General features: G+C 38.5%; 1 protein-coding gene across 1 annotated transcript in view; it reads left to right on the top strand.

The window, feature by feature from the left end:
- The first annotated feature begins 524 nt into the window (after positions 1-524).
- podxl2 (podocalyxin-like 2) overlaps positions 525-11124 on the top strand; it is a 24565-nt gene continuing 13965 nt past the window's right edge. Inside the window, exons 1-2 of the mRNA XM_056239323.1 lie at positions 525-783; positions 8055-8297. Of these exons, the coding sequence (XP_056095298.1) occupies positions 750-783; positions 8055-8297 (277 nt within the window). The 5' untranslated portion in view covers positions 525-749. The remainder of the gene's footprint in view (positions 784-8054; positions 8298-11124) is intronic.

Below are 11124 nucleotides of genomic sequence, written 5' to 3' on the forward strand. Positions count from 1 at the left end.
GTCTTTATTTCTTGCAATTCTGATGTCTTGTAATTTAAAAATAATAATTAAAGGGAAGACTTTACAATAAGATTTGTTAGTTAACATTTACTACTAATGAACTTCACATACAGCAGTTATTAACCTTTGTTAATGTTACTAATGTACTAATACTTTATTAAAATCTTGTTAACAATGTACTGTGAACTAACAATGAACAGCTTTTTTTATTATTAAACAACGTTTACAAAGATTAACAAATACAGTAACAAATGTAATTGCTCATTGTTAGTTCATAATATTAACTAATGACGTTTATAGTAAAGTGTTACTGTTGATTGTAAATAGAGCGTTCTGATTGGTCGACGACAGGTTTCCATCGCTGGCCGTTTCGTGCTGTCGCTAAAGTAAACCCGGCGGTGTTTAGGACCCAGCATCCCTGCAGTCACTGCGCCAGGCAGGAATCAAACCGTCCAAAATCCTCAATATATCCCTGCTAATTCATTGACTGCAAGAGGAGCAGCAGACAAAACTCCCGTCTAGTTTTCCTCGCATTTCTTGCCCAGTGTTTATCACGCGTGTCCAGATAGATAGGCGGATGAAGCGCGAGACTATCGACTGACCTTCTGTTTTTAATTCCGATGAGTATTTGGTGCTCGTGCGTCTCTTCTCGCGCACGCTGAGGTCAGTAAGTCACGTATGATGCACATATGAACGAACTGTAATACTGACGCGATTATTCCTCACTGCGATCATTTAAAGCTGCAGAGATGTCAGTTGTGTCTATTCAGTGCCTGATGTTTGGTGAGTTAATTTTTTTTTGTTTTTTTGTATGTGTGTGGAATGAATCAATGTTTGCATGTAGATTTTTGTGTATTTTAAAAATATTTTAAAGTATAAAATATTAGTTTTATTATTAAAACAATAACTATTATTAATCTATTTTATAAATGAATGTATTTGTGTTTTAAAATATTTGTCAAGCTACTGATAATTTCATGATTTAATCATTAAAAAGCCTCAGATGTCTGATAATGTGGTAGAGTAAGCACAAGGTTTGATTTATAATGCTGTGTCCGAGACCAATTTGCATCATGACCAAGACTTTTCATTGTCGCGATGAGTGGAGAAAAGGGTTTATTGTTTTCTAAGAGGATCATTTGTTATTTTTTTTTATGTGGTCGTCATCATATCCAATATCTTGTATGAAAAGTCCAGTCACTCATGATTCAGATATTTGAGTTATTGATCTGTAGTGCAGATTACGGCACACGCCCCTTTCCCTCTCTATCTAGAGGCGAGCTGGTGTATTCAGGTCCAGTCAGGATTTTCAGCATGAATCATCATGTAACTGAGAAAAGAGCATTTTGCAGCTGTTGTGGACACTGATTGTTTTTGACATGCTGTGTGTGTGTGATAGCTTGTCATGCCCATGAGGCCTGGGCTGACAGATTGTGCTGGTCAAAAGGCTCTCTGTGCTGCTGTCCACACAGACCGATGACCAGACACAACAAGGACAGGTCAGGTTTGTTTAGTTTAATGGCCAGCACAGATTCAGGCGTAATCCAAGTCCATGTTCAACATCACATTCCACACTGGCATTTGTTCATGTCCTGATTTAATGTGCATTTGTGAGTCTTTGCTCTCCCTTTCCTACACTATTGTGTATTTTTTTAAACATACACAGTTAATATCTTGGTTTTCTGAGAAGTGCATTGGAGTACTGTGTAAATACCATGGTATCACTGTGTTTTAGGGACATATGTGGTAGAGTAATCACAAGGTTTATATTATCTTATTTCATATACTTAATCGTAGGAAAGTAATTGTACTAGGGTTATTTTTAAACAATTTTTACTCAGAAATTGCTGGTAAATTTTACATTTACAAAGAAATGGCAACTGACACATTGAATTAAATGTGAAAGACTGAAATACTATAGTATTTTCTTGTAAAAACACTCCAATAATCTTTTATTTACAACTTTTACAGTGTACCATGTAAATATCATGGTATATGCATTTCATTGCCATGATTTATAGAATACTGTGGCATTTTTGGACATGCTACCATAGGGTTTTTTTTGCAATTCCTTGCATCATGTAAATACCATGGTATTTGTCAAAGTAGTGCACATTTTTGTTGTGTTACTATTGTACAATTCTTACAATTCGTTGAAATACCTTGGCGTACCATACAGTAAACATTTCATGTCAGGGAATTTGTCAAAATGCTGCATTGCCATTTAATTTAGGTTATAGTCGTGGTATCATGTTAATGGCATTGTGGTTTTTTTTTTATCAATTCCTTGGAGTACTATGTAAATACAACAGTATATCAGTTTATTTCCCTTTTTTGTGGTCTTACTATGGTAACACACTGCTTTTTGAACTTATACCATGGTATTTTTTGAAGTACCTTGGCGTGCCATATAGTAAACATTTGAACTCATAGTCAAAGTAGCCTACAGTATTGCCTAGGGATGCACGATATTATCGGCCACCATATCGGTATCGGCCGATATATGTAAATTTTTAATGTTATCGGCCTGATAAGAAAATTTGGCCGATATATTAAAGCCGATAAATAATGTATTATTTCCTTAAGCTGAGACACTTCAAATGGACACTGCTCGCCATGATGCTTGAAATATGATTGAAATCACTTCAAAAAAGGAAAATACAGTTCAGTGCAACATGTGCGGCACAAGTCTGTCATATCGGCTATAATGAGAACGCTATAATTGTGTGTTTGGGTCATGGATTTTAATGGTAAGACTTTTGTTTTTGACTTTTTGTAATCAGGCTCTCACAAACTATATAAAAATTTGGATTTAGATTTATCAGCCAATATATCGGTTATCGGTTTTCAAATATAGAGAATTATCGGTATCAGCCAAAATGTTCATATCAGTGCATCCTTAGTATTGCCGTTTAATTTAAGTTGTAGTTACAGTATCATGGATATATCATCTTTAATTGGACACATACCATACGGAGAGCAATTTAAATACCGTAGTATAGAAATACGGTAATCATTCAGTACTATGGCACCGCTCGTGCTCTCTTTAGCAGTGACAGCAACCGCAGACCTGCAGCTGCCAGTCTGGCGACTATAAATCTGAGTCCTAGTGCTCGATGCCACCGACACCCACAGGCTCTGCTGCAATGCAAGCTGGCACAGCCCAGAAACACATTCAGGTCAGGTGACATCAGCATTTATCTCGACTTCATCTCCGAGAAGAGAAGAAAAGAAAAGGGACGGGGAGGTTTTAGAAAGACGTGGGGATAAGAAATAATTGGCAACCGGATAAATTCTCAGTGTGTTGCTGAAGTCCAGGTGCCTCACGCTTTAAATTGGGCCAAGCTTTGGTGGGATTGAGGATTTGTGAATCATCTTATCCTGTGTTCAGGTTTTCCTCGGCTCTTTCACAGAGTCTGAGACTGGCGCTGGAGAAACTGCTTGTATATTTAGTACAATAGCTGCTATGTGACGGATTTGTGTTCGTATCAGATGGCGTGGGATTGGTCTGAACGGATGAATGTGCACTATATTAAGACTTCTGAAATCAGTCAAACAGAAACAGGTGCTATGATATGAAACCACAGTGTCAAGAACATGTCTGAGGCATATTTCACATCTTTAGCAAGATATTTCCTCTTGTTTTGTTCTTCAAGCTAATGGACAAATGTGACCCTGGACCACAAAACCAGTCACAGGGGGCAATTTTATGAAATTGAGATCTGAAAGCTGAATAATTAAGCTTTCCATTGATGTTTGTTAGGATAGGACAATATTTGGCTGAGATTCAACTATTTGAAAATCTTGAATCTGAGGGTGCAAAAAAATCGAAATATTAAGAAAACCTTTAAAGCTGTCCATTTGTGTTCGTGCTTTTGCTGCATCCACTCACAAAAATATATTTTGTAATATATTTGCGGTAGGAAATTTACTAAATATCTTCATGGAACATGATCTTTACTAAATATCCTAATGATTTGTGGCATAAAAGAAAAATCAATAGTTTTGACCCTTACAATTTGCCACAAATATACCCGTGCTACTTCTGACTGGTTTTATGGTCCAGGTTCACAAATGTTTTATCTTCAGTTTCATCCAGTTTATCCAACTCTCTCCCCGTTGTGAATATCCCGGACAGGGTTTGTTGCCGCAGAGCCTCTATAAACGAGGTATTAGCTGTTATGATTAATGTACTATCTAACGCTTGTCTGAACTTTGAGAGCTTCTCTGGGGCGGAAAGGCCAAGGAGCGTTCCTCAGAGATAGACGTGCTTGGGTTTAGCCGTCAGCAAATTCACATTTTTCATTCACTTATCAAGCGAGGTCATAAATAGCCTTGCAGAAACCGGAGTCCACTGAGGCAAAATAAGATTGCGTCAACCATAATTAATGTGATCTAGTGGAGTGAGACATTGACGCTTTCTAAGGACGTAAGGTGACCGGGTGGATGCCACTGCACTTTTTGGGCTGGTGTAAGGATTGGTAGATGTTTAGTGCAATAGAAAGATGGAGGAAAATACATTAGTTACACCCCCAGAATGTAACTAATTATATCCTTTTGTTTTTTTGTTAGTGACAATGTAGGGATTTCAAGCTCATCATGAACACAATGAAAGTAGTCCCTACGGCTTGTGCACTATTCTTTTGAAGTCATTTGATACTTTTGTTTTAAGATTAGACACAAGTCATTAATCACAAGTCGATAATCTTAGCTCTGAAATCTTATTTGAACTTGTCAAGAAAGGTCACGTGACACTCAAGGGTCAATGGCGTTCTCAGCATCATTAAGTTTTCAGCTAAAATTTGGAGACTACGCACCATGGCAGCTAAATGTTTGTCAAGCGAACAAATTTTGGAGAATTGTATACTAGCATTTTTTCTGCATGTGTACGACATTCAACTTCAAGTGGCATTCTGTTACACTTTTCCAAGTAGGACGCTGGATATTCAGACTTTTCGAGTTGAATGGAATAAATGTAGTATGTTTTGTTTCCACCTGTATTAAAGGGGTGGTTCAGGATTTTGGACATCGGGCCTCATTTCCAAGTTAGCCTTAGTGTTATTTAAACTGTTTTTAATGGCAGGCTAGCAGTTACCGTTGACTCGTGCTAGCCTAGCACCGGCGAACTATGCAACCGGAACGACTGGTTTAAAATTTTTGAAAACTGTCTCCACTGATAAATAACACTAAGGCTAACTTGGAAATGAGGCCTGATGTCCAAAATTCTGAACCACCCCTTTAAGATGCGTTTTGGTTGATTGGATAACGACGCTAAATACAGATGTAAACGGGGTCTAAAGCGTTTTGAGCTTGTCCACTTTCGACCACTTCCAGAGGTAGTCAAAAACGCATTCAACTGGATTGCTTTCGTAGTGACTCTCATGTGATCGAATGTGTCCGAACAGCCACAAAAGACCATATACTCTCCGCCTACTGACCTAATGTGTAAATATTATAGGAAGCGCTCTAGCCAGACGGGATTTAAACTTTGTAGGCTGGAGACCCTGGTTTGAACATCCCAAGCACAATGTTCTCTCAGCATTCCTGATTTCTAACACACACTCGCAGCGTTCGACTGGTCTTGCGGCTTTTAGAGCTGAAACGAAAGCTGATGCTCTTGATTATTTTCCCGCGTTCATATGTAAATTGCGCAAGCTTATTTTGTCCATTAGATCGAAAGATCTGAAAAAGCCCATACATTTACCCGCCCATAGACCCTCCCCTCGAAGAAATCAGAACAGAAGTGGTTGAAAGTGGACAAAAGAGACGGATTAAAACACCAGGTGTAAATGGGAATGTGTCTTGTGATCCAATCGACCAAAACAGACCAGATGTAAACAGGGCCAAAGTGGTCTTAAGCTTGTCTTTGGCTTATAATCAACGCATTTACTCAGTAAATGTCATTTGGTTATCTGGGATTATGCTCTCCAACAGCCTTCTGGTTTGGAAATTTCTCCAACATTGCATGGCTCAAGTTCGCTGGACGTCCAGGGTCTTCAGAGTCTCTAAAAACCACTGGAACGTTTCCAGAAAGTTGATCTATTCATAAATTGGAGCAGGAAGTGCCCAGTTTTTCCACCCTTTTAATTACCGCACAATCACACACTTGCTAAATATAATACCAGAGTCACATCAGCCTGCTGGTCTCCTTAATTAAACCAAACCTCGCTAGAGAATATGTTTCATTAAACAGCTCCATGAATAAAAACTAAAGCCCTGTCAGACTTAGAGAACTGTGTAATTGGCTTTGAAACTCCATCTTGGCTCCAACGGAAGGCTAGTTGCAGATTTCAGGCCAGTTGTCGCATTTTCTCAGCTGCCCAGTGTTAAAACCAGCGCTAATCCTGTGGTGACCTGGTAGGACGAGGAAAGATAAGACTGGCTGGTTTTAGACACAATGCTAAGCCTCCATGATAGGAAGCCATCTGTGGTTGAAGCCCATTGAGGCCAGGACTCGAGATGTCTCCAGTCAGTGTTTGATGGAAACCATCTGTCACAGTTTGAGAAAGATTCATTTGTGGTGAAGGAGATTGTTTATTCATATTTGTTTGTGTCTTTACTCAGCCCAGGCCTGTAAAGTGAGCTATTTAAACCCTGTAAGGGTGGATGTCCTGCAGGGGTTCAAGCTGCAAGACTGCCGAATGACTAAAGAAACGTTGTCAGCAAGATGGTAGAAAACTGTACATTTCTTGTCTATTACCACCACCCACTGCTACTTATACCAACGACGGAAATAAGCACAGTTACAATGGCTTAATGGGAGAGCGTTGCTATATAGAGTGACGATATTGTATTGCAATCGGTAGCAATTCAAGTCAATACCAAATCAAAACTAGTTAGCACATCATTTGTCATTGAAAAGGTTTAATGACAAAATATGGTTATGGTTACACTTAAAATAGTTACAAAATAGATGTATGAGATGATGATAACTTATACCATTAATTGTACCCAGCATATATGTAAAATGCTACCAGAGAGAGAGAGAGAGAGAGAGAAAGGGAATTCCCAGAGAATAAAAGAGGCAGAGCAACAGTTTCAATCTTGTTTTATCCTTTCCCTGACCATGTGACTTTAACCCAAAGGTGAGACGTTCAAACTGACCAATCAGATAATTACAACTTCCCCCACGGTACTAAAAGTGTGACAATTCATAGACCTCCGAAGTACACACATCTCAGCCTACAGGCCTTGATCACTATCAGCCCCTCTGCGCCTTTAGTAACTCCAAATGATCCTTGTGGTAGAAAGAGGGGGTGGAAAACAGTAAAGCAAATGTCTTTGTTCATTTCAAATGTCTTGGATTATTTTCAATCCTACAACCCTCACCCTTGTCTTTGGTCATTTTGACCCGAAACTCATCTTTTAATTAAATTTGTTTATCAGAGGGGTCCAAGACCCTAGGACTTTTGTAGCACTTGAACCACGAATACACAAAAAAAAAATGTAATGGATTCGAAGAGTTTTGAGGTTGAAATTTTAAAAAGTAACAAATCCTTCATTCGCGGGTCAATTTGACCCCCTTAGGAATGAATGGAATACGAGGAATGCTTCAGTACACTTAGAAAAAAACTAAAAATCCTAAAACTTTACCAAATTATTTTATAATGTCTGCATGTGTATCTGAATGGATACTGAAAAGAACTGACTTTAGGACCCAACGGAATGGCTCATTGGCTCCATATATAGAGCTATAAGGCCATCTAGTGGCAAGAGTCATGAAATATCATGTTATATTATTATTTTTTCCACAAGAGGTCAGCAAAGACACCCAATGTAAGATATGTTGAGCTGAATTAAAAGGGTTATGCATGAAATTGTGAGTTATTTTGAATTGAAGTTGAAAGAATGTGAGAAATGATTATTTATTGATCAAATCTAGTAATTTAAAGGTAAATAAAATAATAAAAATAAAACAAATCTCATATTATCAAAATGAAATCAAATAAGCTTTCTGTACAAAAAAAACAAAAAACAGTCGTATACTTTTAGGACTTCGGGTCATTTTGACCCACAAGCGAAGGATGTGGGTTACATCTTTTTCTTTCATCCAGGTTCAGTATTCCTGGTTCTGGTGTGTGCCGAGGGCCTGAGTGCCGGTCCAGCGCTCCTCCCCAATCCTCTCCGCTCCCACGGGCCGGTTCTGGATGTTCCCGTAGGCTTTGAGGAGCGTGAGGAGGTCTCGAGGGATCGTAAACCCGGATTCATGGAGAGTTCTCAGGAGAGCTCTGGGTTTGAAGACAGCGAGGATGGCAAGAGCGCTCACGCCGAGACCAAAGACAGCGGCGCCATGAATGGTGAGGAGAAGCGGTTATTCCAAACACGATTCATAAGTGCATGGTACTCCAAATTTTTGTTTTTGTAAACTTTCAAAGACTCAAAAGATACGACTTTCCTTTTGCGTCTGACGTCTCATTTGAGTCTCATTTGTCAACTTTTCTAAATATTCCCTCTAACAATAATTTGACTTGATTCTATTACAAAATGAAATCTGGTCACATTATTACAATCCAAAATCTGTCAAGTACTCGTCATTTGTCAACTAGGGGTGTAAATGTACACTCTTGGCAAAAAATGAATGAAATTTGGTTGCAATTTTACGACTGAAGATGAGTCGAGTACTTGTCATGTCGACCAGAGGTCTAAATATTTGCTCTGACAATAATTCAGGTGAAAAACACGTACTATTAAATGTATTTAAAAAGTACTTAAGTATGTTTTTAGTACAATCCAAATATACTATAATGCATTTTTAGTACATTTATCAGTACTAGGCCTGTAGCGGCGCATCGATGACGTCGACGCTTCGACGTCAAAAATTCGTCGACGTCATATTTTTTTGTCGACGCTTCTTTAATTATTTATGTATTTATATTTTTGCACCGTTCCCGGCGGTACAGCTCGCCACACACACATGGGAGACCGAAACATTGCAGAATCGAGGACGAAACAGCAACCTCTTCACAGAATTCACAACAAAGCCATGCAAAAGTCCCAACAAAAGAAAAAGTCCTAAAAAACCCCAGCTCGCACTAAATCATCGAAGGTATGGGAATACTTCAAATTTAGTCCCAAACGTAAAGGTGTCGTTATTTGCGCTCTTTGTCAAATGGAGTTGACATCCCAAGTCTCCCGCATAGTGATAGCGGCTCCCTGATGACCGCAAATTAGTTAAAATCTCACGGAATCTAGAGCTCGCGAGCTCCAAACCGTGTAGCGCGCGCAGCGAGGGAGAGAGCGAGAGACCTTGCGCGTGTGTGTGCAAATGTGCGTGTGTGCCTTATGAAGCGCATGTAAACCCCACCCCCGTCAACAAAACCGAAAAATCAGTCCGGATGTTTTTTATGAGCACTGAAAACATTAAAATGAGCACCACATCCAAGTGTGATAGGGCTCATTTGAGTAGCCTACCAAACATTTTACAGTGTAGATACTCTGTAAGAACCAGATCAAAATTGTTGTAGATTGAATGTGCACTCCTGCAATTTCCATGTTACAAAAAAGAATCGTTCAATTAGTCGTTAGATTAGTCGACTAATCGATAAAATAATCGACAGACTAATCGTTTAATTAATAATCGTTTACCCCAGCCCTAATCAGTACATCTTTTTCACCTAGGATGGGTTGATTCTAGTGCTGCACGATTAATCGTATCGCAATGTCAAACCTATGCGATTATATAACGCAAAATGCCGCGATTTTATATGAAATAAAACAAATTAGAGCTATTAACACAGCATCTCTTTTTTTTTTGTCATCCTTTGACTAGTGTTACACGATCCCGCTCTTTGTGCAAATGCCTTAAAACCATTTTGCACGACAAGAAGTCAAAAGAGAGCGCGCTGCCTGTGAATGTCCTGAATGTGACTCACAGAAAAACGCGCGCCAGTATAAATGCGCATGCACAGACCGCGTGCCAGAATACAGTTCTCTTTCTAGCTTGAACGAACAATAACACACACAATTATGCCAAAATGTCGTTTTGTCGATTATCTTCATAACATAAGAGCAGTCTTATGATGGACGAAAAGAGTTGTGCTTGTGAGAGAATGAGGCGCGTGTGAGATCCGCGTCTCGGCAACGGCTGCTCTTAAAGGGCCAGCAGCGAATAAAGCGTTCAGTCAGTAAAGTTAATCAAAGAACAAAGGGAACAGAAAATTACTCACTGCTCTTGACTAAAGAAGTTTTGTAGCTTTAATAAGGATTAGTCTATATATAATTTATAATTCATGCAGCGCAGACTGTTTGATAACTTTATTCAATTTCTGTATATAAATAAATCCTCCATCCTACCTGTTAAGACAGGAAGGGCACAGGTAAATATGGCATTTATTATGGGTTTATGTGAGGATTGTTTGAAGTTCACTTAATTTAAAAGCTGTTATTTATTTTTTAAGCCTAATAAATATTTTAAAAGTTGATAGCTTTCAATTGTATGATGGAATCACTGTAATGTTGGATGGCTATAATTAACGTTTAAAATGTGGGGGGTGTCGTCATTTTTATCCAGACATCAATGGTTTATTGATCATTATAGGTGTTATCATTCATTTAGTTGTTGTTGCTAGTTTGAGTTGAGAAATACACATTAATACACAGAATGATCACTAATCTGTGTGTGCATTTTACTTTAGAACCAAGCAAGTTGACTCATGAAACCATTTGTTTATTATATCGCAATCGCAATATTGACCTCATTAATCGCAATATGACATGATTTTCCTCAAATCGTGCAGCCCTAGTTGATTCTATTCCAGATGAAATTTGGTTGCATATTTAGCTACATATTTAAAATGTATTTTGCATTAGAAAATAATCCTGGGTCAATAGTATGTCATTTCTGCTGTACTAGCATCAACAAACATAATCGCAGTCTTTTTGTTTTGATGGCTTGATGGCTTGATGTAACTAAATTAACATTCATCCAAACAACACCTTGCGTTTGTGGTGGAACTACCCGTTTCTAGTGTTTGAAATTTGTTTAATACGTTTTTATTTTTGCAGGTCCATTTGCTGCCAGTAGTGGTGCAAAAATTACACGTTGCACCTGTAAATGGTGCAACAACACACTGAATTTTTGTCTTTTTATGATGATGGATTCATAATGTGTCAGTCTCTGTATGA

The sequence above is a fragment of the Rhinichthys klamathensis genome, unplaced genomic scaffold (assembly GCF_029890125.1).
Source record: "Rhinichthys klamathensis goyatoka isolate OS25496 unplaced genomic scaffold, OSU_Roscu_1.1 h1tg000558l_1, whole genome shotgun sequence".
NCBI lineage: Eukaryota > Metazoa > Chordata > Actinopteri > Cypriniformes > Leuciscidae > Rhinichthys > Rhinichthys klamathensis.